This window comes from Rhinolophus hipposideros (genome assembly GCF_964194185.1).
Source record: "Rhinolophus hipposideros genome assembly, chromosome: 15".
Taxonomy (NCBI): Eukaryota; Metazoa; Chordata; class Mammalia; order Chiroptera; family Rhinolophidae; genus Rhinolophus; species Rhinolophus hipposideros.
Window position 1 is genome coordinate 6,787,104 of NC_138061.1, and position 20,676 is coordinate 6,807,779.

The 20,676-nt window shown below is 46.2% G+C and overlaps 1 protein-coding gene across 3 annotated transcripts in view; it reads left to right on the top strand.

The window, feature by feature from the left end:
* Positions 1 to 20,385, top strand: part of CPXM2 (carboxypeptidase X, M14 family member 2) — a 95,280-nt gene extending 74,895 nt beyond the window's left edge. For all 3 annotated transcript variants that reach the window (XM_081074593.1, XM_081074594.1, XM_081074595.1), the window contains 7 exons: positions 4,399 to 4,522; positions 5,753 to 5,949; positions 6,898 to 7,077; positions 9,618 to 9,915; positions 14,326 to 14,465; positions 16,371 to 16,470; positions 19,021 to 20,385. In XM_081074593.1, the coding sequence (XP_080930719.1) occupies positions 4,399 to 4,522; positions 5,753 to 5,949; positions 6,898 to 7,077; positions 9,618 to 9,915; positions 14,326 to 14,465; positions 16,371 to 16,470; positions 19,021 to 19,289 (1,308 nt within the window). In that variant the 3' untranslated portion in view covers positions 19,290 to 20,385. The remainder of the gene's footprint in view (positions 1 to 4,398; positions 4,523 to 5,752; positions 5,950 to 6,897; positions 7,078 to 9,617; positions 9,916 to 14,325; positions 14,466 to 16,370; positions 16,471 to 19,020) is intronic.
* The last annotated feature ends 291 nt before the right edge of the window (positions 20,386 to 20,676 follow it).

Below are 20,676 nucleotides of genomic sequence, written 5' to 3' on the forward strand. Positions count from 1 at the left end.
TCTGTTGAGAGAGGAGACTGGCCTGAGTGCTGGGAGAGGCTTTTGTACTAAATGAGAATCAGAGGAGGTTTTATATGAGCAGAGCTCAGGGAGATCAATCTAGAAGGTGTACGGAGAGCAGACTGGCGAGCACTGCCGAGTCCCCAGGAGAGCGACTGACCAGGCCTGAAGAAGGAGAAGGGGAGAGGCATTTCTGAGGTGCACTGGCTAGTCCTAGGTCAGCTGGAGAGAGTTACGGAGAGAAAGGGGCCTGGCGTGCTTCTGATGGGATAGACTACCTTCCACAAAGGGAGGAAAATAGGAGGTTCTGAGAAAGAGGTTACTGATTTGACTTTGGTGTTGGGTATGGTGTTGTCAGGTTCTAAATGCTCAGGAAGTTCTGGTTGGTTGGCTGAGAAGCAGAGTGTGATGCACTGGAAAGAAGTAGAAACATGGGTTGGAAGGCAGCCAGTTAGTGGTACTGATTTCCAGGGCAGCTAGGATGGTTGGGGCCTCAGGCTGTGGGCTAGCATTCCCACCTGCTCCGTGCTCAGCCTGAGCCTGGGGGTGGGTGATGGGGCAGCAAACCAGGCAGAGCAGCAGGCCCGCAGATCCGGACAAAGCCACTCCTCACCCATGGGGCACCTCTGACTCTGATTCTCTCCTTCCTTCCTCCCCCCTGGAATTCCTTTTCCATTTGATCAGATGCAGTGTCTGTTTCTCAGGCAATGAGCAAAGATGGTGGAAGAGGAATTTTTCTCTTCTCTCTCTTTATTTTTTTTAAACATTTTAATTTATTGGGCGAACAGTATTATATCAACATCAAATGCAAACCGAAAATCTAAAAGCTAGTCCTCCATGAACCCACTACCCTCAAGAATCAGCAGCTTTTATGTCCCCCAATTTCTACCCAGTGTTTGAATTTCTGTGTTCACAGAATTCATAAGATTTTGTTCAGACAATGGTTACAACTTTGCCCGGCTTTTCTCAGTTAATCCTGGACCATTAGCCAGTTTTCATGCTGTCTTCATAATTGTATTTGTAATGCCCCAGAATGTTCCAGTGAGTGGATGCATTATAATTTCCTCAGCTATCTTCCTGCTCTGGAACATTTGGACATCTCCCAACTTTTGACAAATACTGAGAAAGTATGAAACATGCTACAGCAAGTGTGATCATGCATATAATTTTACCAGTATCTATGAACAATTTTCTTCTGATATATTGCTAGAAACTGAATTACCAGAAAAGGGAGCTTTTTCTTTTGTTTCCTTCAGGAGAGGAGGAAACAACAGATCCCAGAATTCAGTAGTTACAAGGACGGCAAAATTTATTCCCATCTCAGAGATGAGGAAATAGAGTCTTGACCAGGCTAAGCGTCTTGCAAACCCAGGTACTCTCTAAGGTGATGTTTCTCAACCTTGTTTCACCAGCACCTGCCCACCCTCTACCCCAGAGGCTTTTTAGATACTTTTCTTAGTTACCCTCCACCCATTATATTGAATACTAAGGAATACGATTTTGTTGGATGGGGTTGAGCTTTGGAGGGCCACCAAGCATTGTAACATCTAAGACTTTTAGCCCCAAAGAGCCAATTTTCATCTCCTTGAGGGTGATGTCACCCCTATTGAAAATTCATACTCTACAGCCATGAAGAAAGAAAGTCCTTACTCTCAAGATCCATAAACTCAAAACAAACAAACCCCATCTTTGACTTTCAGGAATAACCTCGGTGGTGCTGGTGGCCACCGGAGAACCCAGAGGGCCACGGTGCAGAGAGAACTGCAAAGAACCTTTGTAAAGGAGATTCTTCATTCAAATGCCTGTGTTCCCATTTTTCTATGTGGAAACGATGCGTGTGATAATAGCAATAATATGTTTTATTACCACCCTACAAAGAAAAAAGTATGGCTGGTATAGAAACGCTGTGACAGTAGGTAGAATATAAAGAGGTGACGCTGATGACCCATGCTGAGAGACTCTCCATGGCTCAGTGTGCATGCAAGGGAAGATGCTGTTTGTCTTTTTCCAAGGTCAAGGTCAAGTTCTCTAACACAGGTGGCATATTTCTTTGGCAGCTAATTGAAAGGGGGACGAGGGTAAGCATTACATGGCAGCCAGGCTGTGTGCCAAGCGCTTGCATTCATTCCCTAGTTAAGGATGAGCCGAGCGACTGTGTCTGCAGAACTCGTTATTGATCTGCACGCAAGACGGTGGCCCACCTGCTGATCAGGATTTGCTGAGGTCCCGCTCTTCGCTGAGAACTGTGCAATCAGCAGGGACTAGTTCACGGGGCCCCAAATCAGATGATGAGTGTGCGGTGGCCATCTTTTAGAGTGTGTCTCAGGCAAAACGGGCAGCAGAGATGTGCTGCTTTTCATTGTTTTGTTGTACTTTCATGGACAGGTAAGAGCCCTGAGAGTCCAAAGTCCTGGTTCCACCTGTACCAGTTGTGGGACTCTGGGCAAATCACTCAGTGTCTTTCTCGGCTTCGGTCTCCATAGCTATAGAATGAGGACTGTCACCTCTGCTTACTTCACCGGGTGGTCGTGCTGGTGAGATTCAGGAGAGAAACAGAGCGCGTGATTACTGTGATTGCTAACATTATTAGGGACGTTACCACCGTGTCTCTTGTTGAAACCTGTTGCATCTCAGACGTGGCTCCACTTCCACCCTGCACTGTCCATTGCTCTTGCTGGTGGGTGTAGAAGCTTCGTTTCCCTTGCGTATTTTTTTTCTCCACTTCTGGTGGGTTCCTGCTTTTGCCCTCTTGTGAACAAGAGTCCTTTATAGTCAGCATCCTCTTTCTCTCACCTGGATACTGTAACACACAGTGTGTTGTCATAAAGTGAAGCACATTTGCCCCCCAGGAGTGGTGAGAGAATTGGACCCTGAGTTCCTGACCAAGGGCGCACCTGTAACACCTGGTAGGTGTGTCATGAACACAAAGCCATAGCGGCCGTAAATCCCTCCAGGGCTTTAGAAATGCTCGCTGATGCTCCTTAAATGCATTCCATGCAGTTGCTGCAGAATGTCATATTATGAAAAGCAAATGAAGCGCACCGCAATTTAACTTTACTTAGCATAAATTCTGCATCGTACTGATTTTCTAGTTCTCAAAGATTTGAGCCCACCATAAAATGTGCGACAGATCTGTTTATTTACAATTTACAAAGACATTTTATGGATAATTTGGTTGATCCAGAATCATTTGAAAGACGGTTAGAGCGCGTCCAAGTCCACGCTGGCCCTCTGGGCCATGGCCTTTCTCTAGTCACCAGCAACCCCGTTCCCACTCGTCTTTCTAAGGAATGAAGCCTTCCCTGATGGGCAGCTCACCTCCTGGCAGGGATGCTTTTCCTTGCTGCTTTTACAGTACCTGAGCTTCCCTCCTGTTCTTTAATACACCATCATAGAATTGTCCCGTGAATGCCCCTGCCTCCACCACGAGCACGGGTAGTCTGATGCCTGGCTGAGATGTCCTTTCAATCAGATCTTCTTTCCGGTGGGAATGGCTAAACAATTTCACCCAGCAAATCGAGGCTACATAACAGGTCACTCACAGGTCCTTGTTCAGAGATGGGAGGTAAGGCACCCTCAGGGGGAGGGTGTCTCTGTCCTCCACCCCCGCAGGCAGTGTGTGCTCCTGTTACTCCTAGAGCCTTCCTTCCCTCCTTGGCAGGGAAGGAATGCTGTTCTCATTCCTGCAGATGGCAGCTGTCAGTCTGATGAGCCAGACTTTAAAAGCAAAATTCAGAAAACAACACATAACTATTTCACTTCCTTGTGGAAGCCTGCTTCCCCCGCCTTTAACCACCCGGCACCCATTATCATGGCCTCCCTTTGCCCCCTTACTTATCACCAAGGAAGTGGGTCATCGTAAGACTGCCATCTGTGGCTGCACCATAAGCTCTAGGAGGGCAGGAGCGGTGTCTCTTTCCTCAGCCTAACATCGTAGATATTTATGAAATTATGAAAGAAAATTGGTAATCAGTAATAAATATTTATTAGGCTGGGATATAGAGATAAATGGCTCAGTCTCTCCCTTAAAGGATCTTCAGTCTAGTGAGGGGACAAAAGAAAACAGAAACCACCGTGAAACAGTAATACCGCAGCCAAGGGAGGTGACAACCACCACCCAGGGGCATGATGACCAAAACCAAAGGAAGTGATAGCCCAGCCAAGAGAGGGGATATCACAACCATGGAGGTGATAGCTACAACCCAGGGGTGCTGGGAGGACACAAGGCAAATGAATATTCCAGGCAGAGACGGCAGCACTGGTGTGTGTGGAGGATGGGGGCACGCAGTAGGTGGGGCAATGGGAGGGGAGCAGCAAGTGGCTGTCTTCTGGAGAGGTCTGCCCCCCCTTGGTGTGTAGCCATCATTGCTTAGGTCCTTAATCCACTTTGTGTTCCAGCTGATGAAGGTTGTGAATGAAATGTGCCCCAATGTCACCAGAATTTATAACATTGGCAAGAGCCACCAGGGCCTGAAGCTCTATGCTGTGGAGATCTCCGACCACCCCGGGGAGCACGAAGTCGGTGAGGTCGCCCCTCTGGGATACATCTGTCCCTTCATGTCCGATGCCTTCTCAAAGAGCACAGTTCTCAAAGGCCACAGTTCACCATGGGAGAACATTCATGAAACGGGGCAGGGGCTGTCCATGCACCACTTCACATCGACAGATTCCACAGAATTTGGTTCTGTGACCCTCTCGTCTTATGATATGGGTTGTCGACTTATTTAAGCTAGAAATCTCCTTCTTTTCTCCAAAAGGACCATTTTTAATCCTATTCTGCTCTGGACCAGTCCCACTAAGCAAAGAAGCAAATGGCCAGAGACAACTAGAATAGTCCTTTTCCAGAAGAAAATTCTAGACTCCCTTGTCATCAATAACTCAAATTTGAGGAGCTCCCTATTTTTTTTTTTTTAATTTCAATCCTATTTTCAAGTATTTTCTATTTTCACCCATTTTCTATCAGCCATTCCCGAGCTTGTGTTCTCCAGGCGAGAGGGACTTCTCTGATTTGCTTTTTGGTAAATCTGCGAGCCCTCTAGAAATCCCCTAATATTTAAGTTCAGAGATTTGTCTGATTCATTCCACTTCAACTTTCATCTGTATTTCAGGATTTCCTCTGAGGAGTTTCTTTTAAAGAGTAAGGGCTTATCTGCTGGTAAAATCCCATTTCTTCAAAAGCAGTGTCTTTGCCAATGAGAGAAGTATTATCAGTGCCTGCTGAGCACTGATAAATTCCAACATGGAAAAAGCTGAGCTTGGAAGAGAAAAAGCTCGGACACCCTCTTATAAAATTGTGTCATTGCTGATTTGCCCTGCCGGACTGTTTTCTGCTTGTATTTGTTCATCTTGGCATCTGTGTACAATTTAATAGGAAGTTCTTTTAAGAAAAAGAATTACCTTCCAGAAGAGAAAAATATAATTTCTATGGCTTGTGTTTAGTTTGTAAATTTAAACCCTTAACACTGTGTGCTTTCATCCTTGCTAAGGATGAAACAATAAACATTAACCTTGTGGCTGATAGTCTCTAAGATTTTTCTACACATTTTCTTATTTACCTGACTATTTGGGAATTAAAACAACAACAACATAGTACCTGTATAATTTTGGAGGTTTATTTGAAATAACAGGTAGGACTAATATTGTAAGTTTATATTATCCAGAGATTGTTTATTTTGTCTAGCACAATGTGATAAGGGCTGTTTTGCTACAGGCATCTGATCTGAACCTGTACTTTTCCCGTCTTTGAGTCAAGGTGAACCCGAGTTCCACTACGTGGCAGGGGCCCATGGCAACGAGGTGCTGGGCCGGGAGCTAATGCTTCTGCTGGTGCAGTTCCTGTGCCAGGAGTACTTGGCCGGGAATGCGCGCATCGTCCGCCTGGTGGAGGAGACACGCATTCACATCCTGCCCTCTCTCAACCCCGACGGCTACGAGAAGGCCTATGAAGGGGTAATGGCGCTGGTCACCCGCGGCTCAAAGCCCACCCTTGGTGCTCTCTTGTTGAGTGTCTGCCTCTCCGCTGAGACAAGATTTAGGAAAGACGCAATGCGGAAACGGAGACTTAGGGGCTCTGAGAGGTGGACGTGCCAACAGACGGGAGAACGGGGACGTGAATAATATTGTAACATATACAGTGAGAAGAATAGAACAGAATAATGACGCCTAACATTGAGCAGTCTGTCAAGGCATGCACTGACCTTGAGGATTTCTGTGATCCTCTCATCAGTCCTCTGAGGGGAGTTGTTTATTTATTATTTTGATATATTGTTTATATTTCTTGTTCTGATTATGGTATAGAGTTTGTATAGGTTATACTTATGTGCAGAATATACATATGTAGAGAATTATGTATAGAATATAGTTAGTACTACCTGGGAATAAAATGAAAAATTATACTTAACAGAAGGGTACCTACGATACAGAATTTTGGTTGTGTTTATTGGTACAAAGATTTAGGGATTTGCGAGGCCAGTTGGTTAGGGATTTGTGAGCAGGTCAGGGAGAATGCATTTAATGTGGTGGGTGTTGATATTGCAATGATGGACTCTTAGATCCATTACTACTGGGAGTTTCATCCAACCAGTATATAAGCCCTCAGAGGAGAGAAAGGGGGAAGAAGGGACTGGATACTTTCTGAGCACTGCCATGAGGCAGGGATCACTCTCTCCGTTCCCTCTTTGGAGTGATTTGGTTGTGTTCTCCATCATCCACCAAATAGCAATAGAAGGTATTTTGATAATTATCCTTTGGATGTTATCTTTGGGCCAGAGAGCACCTAGAGGCTTAGAGACACACTCTCAGGTGGAGGTGGAGATGGAGATGGAGGCATCTTGTGTGTGACAGTGTCAGCACTGCCCAGAAGTTGGGGGATTTCTCACATTCTGAATTGTCTCCCAGGGCTCAGAGCTGGGAGGCTGGTCCCTGGGACGCTGGACCCACGATGGGATTGACATCAACAACAACTTTCCTGACTTAAACACACTGCTCTGGGAGGCAGAGGACCGACAGAACATCCCCAGGAAAGTTCCCAACCACTACATTGCCATCCCTGAGTGGTTTCTGTCTGAAAATGCCACGGTGAGTAAAAATACCTCCTAATCTGTAGAGCAGTGGAAGGCCAAGGTTAACACCCATTGGTATTTGAAGAGGATGTGACATTTTAAGCACAAGACAAAAGCGGTTTTTCTTTCATGTTTTCTCCAAAAGTAGAGAAGTGTGCTAGATAATAACTACCTTTACAATTGGTATTTGAGGCGATTCTTCTTAGAAATCACTTAATTGTATTTCTTTACAACCACGCAGTGCTTCAACAAAAAAATTCCCCTGATTTGGGCATGTTTGTAACTCTCATTATTACCTTCGTCTTTGGTAGTTATCCTGCTATGAAATTGTCTTTAGCCCTCACTGATTGCTTGACATGTCTTATTTTTATACATAACTCTCCATGGATTTATTACATGGGGTGATTCTTCGGAAGGAAAAACACAATTGGGTGAGGTGTTTTCCCTAAGTTTCTTAGTCTTGTTTCCCAAAGAGGATGTGGTAGAATAAATAATTTTCACAGCCTTTTATTGCCTCCTCTGCCCATTGTCTTTACCCTCATCTTTGATAGTATATGTCCCTCAAGAAATCTGTTTTGATGGCTGTATGAGTTAGGGGTTAGGCTCAATTGCGACAACAGAAAAAAACAAATAATGAGATAGAAATTTACTTATTTCTTCACATAAAAGGATCCTGGAGGCAGATGGTACACAGCTGGCCAAATTGAAGTCCCATGATCATCAGGAACCAAGGACTCATCCATTTTCCTGCCTCCACCATGTTAGCATGTGACCTTCATCTTCAAGGTCATAATCCAAGATGGCAGTGGGTACTCCAGCTGTGATGCCTGTGGAGGAAGAGGAGAGAAAGGGTTAAAAAAAAATAAGTCCTCCTCTCAGATAATTCAGTTAACTTCAAGAGGCATTCCTCGAATTCCTCCATAATACTTCTGTTTAAATCTCATTGGCCAGAATTTAGTCAAAAGGTGACATCAACCCACCACAGGGAAGGCTGGGAAATACTATATGTTAGGCAAGCACATTGCAAGCTCAGTTAAACCATTTCCAGTGTTTATTTATTTATTTTATTATCAATTTTATTCTACTGGAATTATCTTCATAGGGATTTATGAAGATATGATAAATATTTGATTCATATATTTGATTCAATATTTGATTCACTTATGATAAATATTTGATTCATTGGTCAGTATTTGACCATATCAGGCTTTCCAGTTTTTGTTTCTAATATTGTCATTTTTCCTCCCTCCCTCCCGCCTTCCCTCCTTCCGTCTTTCCTTCCTTCCTTCATCTTTCTTAACTTTTTATCATAAAAAAAAGTTAAATATACAAAATTAGAGAGAAAGCTGTAGGGGATGTACCCACGTACCCATCTCAACTTCTCCTTTATCAATTCATGGTTCATCTGCACGTTCACCAACTTTCTCCGCCTCCCCAAGGTTTTTGAAGCAAATATCAGGCATGATATCATTTCATTTGTAAACAGTTTAGTAAGTATCTCTATAATATTGGACTCTTTTGAAACTATAAATTATTAACATTGTCATATCAAAATAAATTTTTTCGTAATATAATAAAATCTCTAGCCAGTGTTCACGTTTTCACTATTATCATTCTCCCTCCCTCTCCCCTCACCCCCACCTTTCCCCCACCCCCAGTTTAAATCAGGATCCATATAAAGCCCATTCATTTTGATTGGTATGTAAGTCTTTTAAGTCTCATTGGAGTTACAGATTTCATCTCTATCACTTTCTCTTTTTTTCCTGCAGTTTTATTGTTGTTGTTGTTGATCTCGTAGCAACTAGGTTATAAACAGCCGAATTGCCTCCTAGCATTTTTCCCTGTTTGGGAATACATCCCATTGTATTCTTGGGATGTCATGTAACATATCCCTCTGTGTTTCTTATAAATTGGTAGTGAGAATCAGAGGAGACTAGGCTAATTAGAACAAAGGTTGGCAGACTCCAGCCTGTGGGCCACGTCCCCCACCCCAGGCTTGCTTTTGTCAATGGTGTGTATTGGAACACAGCCACGTTCATTCAGCTGCGTGTTGTCTGCGCAAAGAGTTGAGTAGTTACGACAGACCACATTCATACTACCTGCATTCATACTCCCTGGTCCTTTACAGAAGAAGTCTGGACTAAGGCTTCATCAAATTCAAGGTTGATATTTTTTTAGGTGTGTGTTCTTCTATCAGGAGACAATCACACGTGGCTATGTCTCTTTCTGTGCTCTTTGTAGCCAATGATGAATGCGCCTGACCCATTAATCCCCTGGAGTTGGAAAATGTTGATACTCAATAATTTCCTCTTTGTGCATTCACTGGAATATTCCTACAAAAAGAAACTTCCCTGGATTTCTCTCTTTTTACATTCATTTTCCCACAAAGTCCAGTTTTCCCAGGACCAATTTTGAAATTCTAAATTTTGCTAAGATTCTTCCATATAATGATAGCTTTTTCAACTATGTCCCTGTTTGGAAAGCTACCATAGGGAGAGAAAGCAGTTTCCTTCTTATTTTATTTATCAAAGAATGTTTAATTTGGAATGCTCACAGGTGGCAGTGGAGACCAGGGCAGTCATAGCCTGGATGGAAAAAATCCCCTTTGTGCTGGGCGGCAACCTGCAGGGGGGTGAACTGGTGGTGGCATACCCCTATGACATGGTGAGGTCTCTGTGGAAGACTCAGGAGCGCACCCCCACCCCCGATGACCACGTGTTCCGCTGGCTGGCCTACTCCTATGCCTCCACACACCGCCTCATGACAGATGCCAGGAGGAGGGTGTGCCACACGGAAGACTTCCAGAAAGAGGATGGGACTGTCAACGGGGCTTCCTGGCACACTGTGGCTGGAAGTAAGTCTCTGATCATCCTGTCATCATCGTGGGGCCAAATGATAACGGACTGTGGGACAAGGAGGGACCCTGCGGGGCCATCTCCTGCTGACTGACTGTTATTCTTATTATCAGTAGCATAGCCATCATGGTTAACCATTTACAAGTGCCAGCACTCTGCATAGCATAGGGTGTGGCTTATCCCCATTTTATAAGTGAGAGAACTGGGGCTTGGAGACCAGGAGGGATCTGCCCAAGCGAGAAAGGGGCAGAGCTGGGTCTGTTTGACTTCGTGGGCTGCTCTTAGCCAGGGAGCATTTTGGATTTTATACAATCAGAGATGGGTCCACATGGACTTAGGGGAAATGTTGGACCAAAAAGGAAACCCAGCAAAGAGGCAGAGTCCGTGCTGGTGCTGGTGCCGGGCTTTTTACCCACAGCTGTTCCCATCCTGGGGGATGTCCCGTGCTGTAAGCCCACAGAGAGGGCTGGATATTGAGCCCATGCTCCAGTGTGAAGTGACTTCAAGCTGCAGGTGTGTCCTGAGGCCCGACACGTAGTGAAGACAGTTTCACACATCTGTCCGCTGGAGGTCAGCAGCTGGTCTCCCAGCCAGCCATACCAGGGAATCCGGTGGAAACCCCTCTGTGTGTGATGTGAGGATGTGGTGTTGCTCCTGGCATTTACACCGGACCAGAGAAGCTTCCAGTAGAGACTTCAGGAATTCAGAGGACCCTGTGGTCCAAGTTTTAGGATGAGTACTTTATTTCCTAGGACAGGGCTGCTCTTGGCCCAAGCCTCCCAAATGAGGAGGCCTAAGGGTGTCACATTCTCTAAGGTCCCTGTGTGTGGGGATGGCAAGACCCTAAGCATATTGCTCGTTGCTTGTTTTCTTCACTTTGTGATGGTTGGTCAAACCACTGGTGAATTTGAAAAATATCCTGTGTCAGATAGACCTGGATTGAAATTCTGGTTGCTGTGTGACCTTGGGCAAGTTACTTCAACTCTCTGACCCCTCATATTTTCCATTTGTAAAATGGGCAGTGATGGTCCTGCTGGGCTGTTGTGAGGATTATGTAGGTGACAGATGTGGCTGTGCTGTCTGTCCAGCTTATCGGAAGCACTCAGTCGTGATAAGTCCCCATCCCATGCTCATCCATCCCAACCCAACCTCTTTCATCAGCATATCTGTATTTTCTATTTCACTGTACTAATTAACTTTAATATTATTTTATTTTATCAGAGATTCAGCTTCCCATACTTTCCAGGTATATTTCCACCCTTGGGAAAATAAAAATAAAAAAAGTGGTAGACATATTTATTCCCATGACCATTTTAAAACATGTGCCGAAAGCTTGCCAGTTTTTTTCTTGCCAAGCAGACGTATTTTATTTATCTCCATCATGGCTTTTCTCTGTACAAAATAAGAAATATAAATGCAAATCCCTATCAATCAGCAACATTTCTTCATGGCCAAAAAGCATTCTTGCTTTTCAATCCTAGCCCTGAAAACCTACAATGATCTTCACGTGAAATATCTGTTTATTTTTTTTTATGGCTGCTGTGACTAATTCGGGGACAGACACAACAGATTCATTAGCATCAGGTCAATAGTAACGTTTTGAAACTTGGCTGCCGCATCATCACATCGGCAGCATTTAATTTTTTCCTATCAATTATGTTTTTCCATTATTTCAGGGACTTTTGTGGCAGAGCCACATGGTAGCTCCAGCCTCTTTAATCATTCTTCCTCCTGGCAGTGTGATGAAGTCTGCAGATTCATTTCTTTGTAGATTAATGAAATGCGATTTCTAATTTCCTTCCCTCCTTTCGTGCTCTTTTCCATCCTTTTGTTCAGGTCTTGTTCACTCATTAGCACTGCACTGCCAGGCATTAGTTAATGGAGAGTGGGACCGTTGAGGCAGGGTCCAATGCTTCTCAAAGGGCACCTCATTTGTGGTGTGTGCGTATCCACGCCAAAGTGGTGTTAGACCCTCTGTGTTCCTGCGTCCTCCCGAAATGAAGGCAGATGCCATGATAGCATCGGGCACACAGAGCTCCGTGTTCCATATTGAAGCTTGTGACAAGAGCAGGATTCCAGGCAAGGAGAGAACACAAAGGAATGTCTCGCCGTCCCCAGCTGGGACCAAAGGCTCGGGAAGAACTATCTGGGTCACAGCATCTTGCCCACACGGTTTGTTTCTGACGCCACTCTTTGCCAAGTATTCTCGGTTACAAGACCTTTGCTGAAGCTCTGGAAGTCAGCAGCATAGCGTCTGCCCAGGTTTCTCAGTGTTCTTCCGGTTTCATACCATGTTGCCCAATCTTCTAGTGCTTCCAGGGCTTGGAAGACACATGTTGCAAAATAGCAAGCCCACTCCAGAGTTTGAAGTATCACATTTATTTATTGCAGTACTAATGAGGCATAAAAAGTTGGCAATAGGACGTTTTATTTGCACAGAGGAGCGCAGCCCTCCCAGGATGTCCCCCCTGTGCTAACTAGTGGACATGCTGTGTTCTCTGCAATTCCATACTTCAGTTCTCCTGTGTGAGTTGACCTGGCATTTTGACCAACCTTCTTCAACCAGACCAGGCCCTGCAAAGGATGTTCTATTAACTTGACACTGTCCCACCCTGCCGTGCCACTGCTCCCACTTCCTTGTTTATCACAAATGTTACAGCTGATGACATGTGAATGGTTTGAATCTGGTAGAGAGAGTGACCACATTTTGGTACCATTTTGCCTGTGACATTAGCAATTAGGCAGCAGACTGATATAGAATTGCTCTTGACACCCAAAGCCATGATTTTTAATCAGACACTTATACTGAGTGATTCATCACTTAGCATAATGGCGAGCTAAGTGAGAAGGAAGGGAGGACGGAGGAGAGGGCAGAGGTGGGTCAAATAGCAGGAGGACCTCCTCTTTTTCTCGGTCAACACAGAGAAACCCAACGCACCCGCTTCCACTCTCTGTTGCCCTAACCCTCAGAATCCATGGGGGGCTCATGAGAAGTACCTTCTGCCGGTGAGTGCTTCCTGGTGACCACACGCAACGTCACTGCAGTGTGTCTTGCTGATCACCCTGTTCTCCAAAAACAAAGGTGTTGGGGAAAGAACCCCTGGAACTTTCTGCCGTCTAACATTCCTTTATTCATTTCCCGGATATAAGATACTGTAGTGGGTTGAACGGTGCCTCCCCCAAAAAACGCATGCTTACTTCCTAACTCCCAGGACCTGTGGATGTGACCTTATTTGGAAAGTGGGTCTTTGCAGATGTAATTAAGAGTCTCAAGATGATGAGGTCATCCTGAGTTGCCTGGTTGGGCCCTAAAATCATTAACAAATGTCCTTACGAGGGATGGAAGAGGAGGAGATGACACAGAAATGGGAGGAGACCATGTGAAGACAGAGGCAGAGATTGGAGCAATGCAACTAGAAGCCAAGCATTGCTAGGGGTCATCAGAAGCTGGAAGTGGTAGGAAGGGTCCTCCCCTAGAGTCTTCAGATGGCACATGTCCCTGCTGACACCTAGATCTCACATTTCTGGCCTCTAGAACTGTGGGAGAATACATTTCCATTGTTTCAAGCCCCCCAATTTGTGGCCATTTGTAACAGCAGCCCTAGGAGACGAGTACAGGGACTGACTCCCTGCCAGGCTGCGTCCTTCACATCTGTTGCCTTCGTGTCAGGAGCGCCAGGCTCATCTGCTTTCAGGCTTAGTGGTGAGCGCATGTGCCCCACAGCCCCCAGCAGCTGTGCTCTGTTTGAAGACAAGAACAAGGGACTGTCTCATACACCTAGGTTCAAACCCTGCCTCTTGCCCTTTCCAGACACATGATTCTGGACACATTTCTTACCCGTTCTCTGCCTTGATTTTCTTATTTGTAAAATGGTGCTATGCTCCCTGCCTCTCTGCTGGGTTTGCGGAGCAGATTAAGTAACTAATGGAAGCAGAGTGCTAGGTCCTGGTTTATGGAACGCACCGAGGTAACTGGTCTGGATAGCTATTTTTAGGAAATAGAATAGAAGAGTGTTGTAGAGCTGTAGCTGAGAGCAGCATAACTACAGAGGTAAATTTAAATACTAAAAATCCATACTGTTAATGAATGATACCCTTATTCCAAAAGTAGTGTTAAACCGAGATTAAGAAATAAAAGGATTTTACCTAAAAAGCTCCTTTTGTCAGTGATGCTGTCTGTCATATGTGCCTATCTTCCCCATAAACCACTCCACCTGCATCTTCACCCTCTCTCAGCTCCCCTACCCCAACCTCAACACTTGCCCTAATTAGTTTTTTATCTGTAGTAGATACTTGCTACCTCCTTTTTCAAATGAAGTCTTTTGAATCCCCTTCTTGAATGTTTTTGCAGTCTCCTCGGTGCCATTTTGAGCCTTGGTCAGTTACATGTTGTCCGGTTGGCTTGGCAGGTCTCAACGATTTCAGCTACCTTCACACAAACTGCTTCGAGCTGTCCATCTATGTGGGCTGTGACAAATACCCACACGAGAGCGAGCTTCCTGAGGAATGGGAGAATAATCGGGAATCTTTAATCGTGTTCATGGAGCAGGTATGGCCTGGGCACACGGCTGTGATGGGAGCTTAGCTAAGGAACGAGGCCCTTTAGATGGCTGAAAGTAAGAGATCATATTAGTGAGTCGGACTGTGGCCGTCGTCCTTGGCTGGCCACTACAGAGTAGGAAGGAACCATTGTCTGTCTGCACTTGATTGGAGAAAAAGCGAGCTCTAAGTCAACGTTGATTGCTCTCAGGCTGAGTGAGACTGATTCATGCTGAGTGAGAACTAGATTGGGGGTTTTTCAGCTGCTGCTCTGTGGAAAGGTGGGTGACATGTGTCCGAGCCAGCGTGACCAGGCTGTGTCACATTAGTCTGCCAGGGCTACATAACAAAATATGCAGGCTGGGGGGCAAAAACAACAAATTACAGTTCTGGTGGCTCGAATTCCAAGATGAAGGTGTCAGCAGGTTGGTTTCACTCTTCGGCCTCTCCTTGGCTTGGAGCTGGCTGGCCTTCTTCGTACTATGTCCTCACGTGGGCTTTTTCCCATTGGCATACATTCCATGTGTGTCTATGTGTCCAAATTTCCTCTTCTCGTAAGAACACCTGTCAGATTGGATTAGGGCTTACTGTAATGACCTTATCTTAACTTCATCACTTCTCCAAATACACTCACATTCCAAGATTCTAGGGTTAGGGCTTCAACATAGGAATTTTGTAGGGGACACGATTCAGCCCATAACAGGCCTCATGCTGAAATGTCTCTGCAGGAGGCAGGGCGTCATTTGGGAGCAGTTCTAACAAGGGCCTACTGAGGTGCTGCTTGCAGCTGGGGAGGAAGCCCTGCTGTATACATGAGGAACCTTGCACCCCCGACTCGTTCCTCCTGCTCTCAAGGACACGTCCATTTTGTAGCACTGAGTAAACCAGTTCCAGCTAGGTGCTAAAACTAACTGAATAGCATCCATGCCCCACTGAGGAACAGACTAACTGGAAACCAGAGGAATAAACAAAAAGGAATGCCGAACCTCAGTTATGCTCGTATGACTCTACCCTGATTCCCACCCATTACGGAGTAGGATCCTTAATGGCAGCCATTATGGAGTGGGCTGCCAGCTTCCTGTACCTGCAGCCCCACACCAGTGGCAGAGGTCGGCCCTGGGCTCTAGCACTCAAGGAAGGTCGTGGGACGGTTGGTGCAGCCCACTGTGCACTTCCCTGTCACAAGAGGCTGTGAACTTGCTCTTCGCCCTTTGGGAAGCCATGAGCACACTTACTGTCCCCTCCCTGGAACTTGGTGAGGAAAGGCTCTTTTTCATTTCATCTAGGAAAAGAGAGACAGCTCTCATCCTTCAAAAGTCATGGTCCCAATTTGCCAAAGAGCCTCATATGGGTTCAAAGCCAGGGCATAGTATTAGGCATAAAGAATGTCATTGGCAATGATGGCGTGTCACCTTGGATTCTCACATCTTACCACAGATAGGAAACTGAGGCATGGGGTTCAGAATTGATGTGTCATGTGACACAGCTAATCAGTGGGAGGGCCCTATAAACCGAGTTGTTGTTTGTCTGTGACTGTTTTCTTTCCTCTGACTCTTAAGTCATGAAGTCGACATATTACGTCTATATAGTCCAGGAAAGTCAAAATCAATGTGCCTATAAAAAGTTACATTTCATTTTCAGTGATGTGTTTTTTTGTTTTTTTATGAACCATCTCAGATCCTAATATTTTTTAAACCTCTGAAAGATTTTCACTCCAGTGGAAGACTTCTGGTGCAGACTCATAAGGAGTGCAGACATTTACGCATCAAATCCACACAGAGCTTTTGAGCTAGGGTTGGCTTCATGAGGGTTCTTAGTGACACTGGGCTGGCCTCGGGTTCTTAGTTCTCACTGTGCTGGTTGGACGGGAAGAGTCAGTGAGCTCACCCCATGTCTCATCATGTTTGCCGAGCAGGTTCATCGCGGTATCAAAGGCGTGGTGAAGGATTTACACGGAAAAGGAATTCCAAATGCCATTATCTCTGTAGAAGGTATCAACCATGACATTCGAACAGGTAACTGCAAATAGGAAACATCCACTTTCTTGAAGTATTTGAATGAATGAATGAGTGAATGAATGGATGGATGGACATTGCATGATGGTTCACAAACTGTGCTGTGAGTGGCTGAGCTGGGATGGGAGCCAGGTCACGTCCAAGTGCAGTGCCCCTTCCCTTACCCCATGCTGTTCCTCCTGTAGAGCAGGAGAGGCCTTTCCCCCAAAAATTGTCCTCATCCCTGTCTTCCCAACACATCTCAATTTGACCTGTGAGAAAACGGAGACCCTGGGACATTAGGATGGAATGAGGCTGGGATTTAGACCTGGCCATGTGTTCTTTAGTGCCAGGTCGCCTGCCAGCATGCCCCGTACAGAGGCCAGTTATTACTTAAATGGGCAAAATGTATCTGAGATGCCACAGAGTAGCAGACTACCGCTGTCACGCCCTGCATCTCACTCTTTCCATGCAGTTGCCTATTTCTTCACTCAGCAATATCTTCACACTGTGTAGCATGGCGTTTGGTACATATAAGCCCCTCATAGGTATCCATTGATTCGTTTGTTCATTCATTTATTCAACAAATGCAGATTGCAAACCCATGACAGGCCAGATACATGCGAGGTGCCCGAGGTCATTATGTGGGAAAGAGGCTGTTTGATCAGCTGTCATAGGGCTGTATTTTAAGCATTTAAGGCTAACAAGTGCCTTCAAAAGAGTGATTCATATGAGGTAGGAACATCCCTTGGAGTATTAGGCCTTGTGCGTATGGTGAGAAAACACGAGGGTTTTGAAATGGAGTGGGCCATAAAAATCCCGGGGCCCCACACACCAGCAGGGAGCTCTTTGCCTAATGAGCTCTGAATTTCAAGTCCCTGTAATCAAGGAGACTGTTTTGATAAGCTTATGGGAAACATGTGTCCCATTGCCTTTATTTCCCCCATAAATAATTTCCCAGTGCATACTCATGGTAAATGAATTCCATACTTTACGCATGGAGCTTTACTGTGTTTGTTTCAGCGTCTTGCAGTGCTCAATGTCAGCTCTGAATTTACCCTGATTTCTGTCTGAGGCCTATGTGATCTGACATGTTTTATTTCAGGAGGGATTTTGCATAAAATAAACAGGGGTATTAAATGCAGTTCCACAGGGAGAGAAGCTAGTAAGAATGCTTTCTAAATGCATGAGATAGGTTGGCCAGCACCTGGCTCAGAATGCCACGTGACTGTCCCATGCTTGGTCAGGACACTCACCTGATCTTCTAGCAAATGATGTTCACTAGGGCCAGGGTTGTCCCTTCTGTCCACCACTGCCGAGCGACTCCAGCTGTATGTCGACCTCCCCTCTTCAGCGGCATGGAACACTCGCGCCTGGACAGACCTGACCACTCGATGGGACAGTAACCCATCAGTGGTTAAGACCTGACATACCCAACTTCTTGGGTGAATAAGACATTTGTCTTCATCCCACTGAATTGAACTGGCGTTACTTGGGGATGCGCCATATGGCACATACTGTGAAGTGCAGAAGAGTAAGCGTAAGGAGCCCACACTCTAACCCATGGCCAGGACAGGAGGAGGAGGACACGTGATCTGGTAGGAGGACAGGGGGACATGCGAAGGGCTGCTCCTTCAGGTTTGCTCGGGAGCTGTAGCGCCCAGACAGGTGTCTCAAAGGGGAAACTGCGTTGTGAGGTGCAGGCTGTCTGATCGCAAGATGAAGACTGCTTGATGGGCTCTTACCTTCTGAAAAAGCCATAAACGTCATTGGATTTAGTTGAAAACCTTGCATTTTCACTAAAGGAAGACGTGAGGTGCAGGGCTGAGAAATACCAGGGGGCCCCCTACCTAAGTCATGCACCGGGGCTCTCACACCGAGTCCTGTGTACCATGGAGCAGGCTGCGTGACGTGTGGCAAACAACGGCCAGCATATTTCATTTTTCTCACATCCTGTGCTCTCGTGACGGGGGCTCGGCCTTGCAGCACCCATGTTTGACTGCTCATATAGCTCCAAATTTCTCTTGGCCTCGGACGTGAAATAAGGGCCGTGGAAATACCGTTACCAGGGCCTCCTCCCAGGGTGTTAGCCCTTGTCCTATGTTGTCCTTCCCTTCTCTTTTCAGAAGTGAGGAGCACCACCCCTAAATTACTATTCTATATTTATAGCCATGCTAAGGGGAGCCAGGAAGCCATGCACCGATGGCTTTTCAAGATGGCATTTTGTGGTGAGGGCCTACTGTTTGGAAATTCAAGTTCATAATGAATGGCGTATATTGTCACGGAGAAAGGAGTGTTAGTGATTATTTCTCCATCTCTGTTTATGTGTATTGACACTGTGGGGAGTCTACACTCCAAGCCCCTGCCTGTTAAAACCATTAAGGGGGCTTCCAAAGAGGAAAACATCTTGACTTCCAAAATGCATGAAGGACTTCCATCTGCAGGGGCTTGAATTCCACACGGCCTGCCTCTGAGTCTCTCTCTGGCCAGGGGGCTGGTCTTGGAATCACAGGGCTGGTAGTCTCTGCATTAGATAAAAGTTGCTCTGAGTTCCTCTGTTTCTTTTCACAGCCATTGATGGGGATTACTGGCGCCTCCTGAACCCCGGAGAGTATGTTGTCACAGCCAAGGCGGAAGGTTTCACCTCGTCCACCAAGAACTGCATGGTTGGCTATGACATGGGGGCCACTCAGTGCGACTTCACTCTCAGCAAAACCAACCTGGCCAGGATCAGAGAGATCATGCAGAAGTTCGGGAAGCAGCCGGTCAGCCTGCCAGCCAGGCGGCTGAAGCTCCGGGGGCGGAAGAGACGACAGCGAGGGTCACCTCCCAACGCTTGAGACACATCCCAGACCCCTGCAAATTAAACCACCCCCGGTCATAGCTCCATAGAGGACTTGCTCCCCGTTGTTTGCTCTGTAATTCAAGAAGGCCTGGGAGAATGTGTGCACGGCAAGGCTGGTCCCAAAGGGGGGGCTGAAGGCTTAGGACATTTTCTTCTCTTTGTTCCCTTGTATCCAAATAATTTGGGCAGAGTGGCAGAGAAAGGCTGGCTGGTGTGAGAGAATTCAGCAAGTCAATCGAATCAGAGAGAGGGGGAAGCTTGCCTGTTCGGGCCTCCTGGCCGCCACAGGAAACCGGTGCTTCCCGTTTGCATTTGCGTGACAGCAAGTTCTCCTTGTATTTGCAATGAGCACTTGCAATGTGCTCGGCTAAATTGTAGCAATCCTGGGGCCTTGCAATCCCCAGTGTCACCATTTTGAGATGCTCCTGGGCATTCCAAGAGAATCTACCCTCTTGGCCCCAGGACATGCTAAGCTGCAGCAAATCAATTCTGCATTCTGTTAACAATAGAGACATCACCACGTGAGCTCAGTCAGCCTCTGGAGTCAGGTTTAGTTTCCTTTTCAACAAAAGATTGTGCTCATAAAAGGGGAGACAGGCTGAAATAATTTAAGTGATGGTTGGGCAGCTGGCGTGCACTAGGGCTGGGCTGGTCGCTTGCAGACTGGGTTTCCAGAGAACCATCCCCAAATGTCCTGCTGCTCTGGTAGCCCTGGGGGCTGCCTGGGCGGGGACTGCAGCAGGTGCCCGCCTTCCTAAGGAACCAGATCCTTCAGCCCTGCTCCTCAGTGACCTGCTAGGACTTGAGAGGAGCTGGAAGGAGGCTCACCTGCAACCCTCTCTGCTCCGGCTGTCCTCCTTTCTTGGAAATGAGCACTCCTAAACTGGCTTGATGTCACTAGGGGAGTGGTTTTTGATATTGGAATACCAGACCTTCCAGATTGCACTAAACCTGATGAAAGGCATTTAGAATTATCTGTGGAGCGTTGGTTCAGGAGGGGCTATTGAATTACCATACAAGAAAACGATTTGTCCCACTTTTTTTTTTTTTTTTTATTAATGTTGCTGCCTCACTGACCTGGGAAGGATGAGAAAAATAAAAAAAAGCAAACGATATGATGCTTCCAGTGTGTGGTTTTCCTGAGTACACTCGCCGCCCCCACCCAGTAGGACCAGCCGGAAAGCTTTCGAGACGGGTTCCCTGCAGCGTGCTTCTTCAGCTGAGCTGATTCCAGGAGGCCATAGAAGCTCTTCCTCCTGCCTGTCTGTCTCCTGCCATATAAACAAAGCTCCAAGTTCACAGCCAAGGCACAAGGAATCCAGGGAAAATTAGAAAAAAGAAATCAGAGAGGTGGGTTGAGCCTTCTGGTGCCTTCTGGGGCA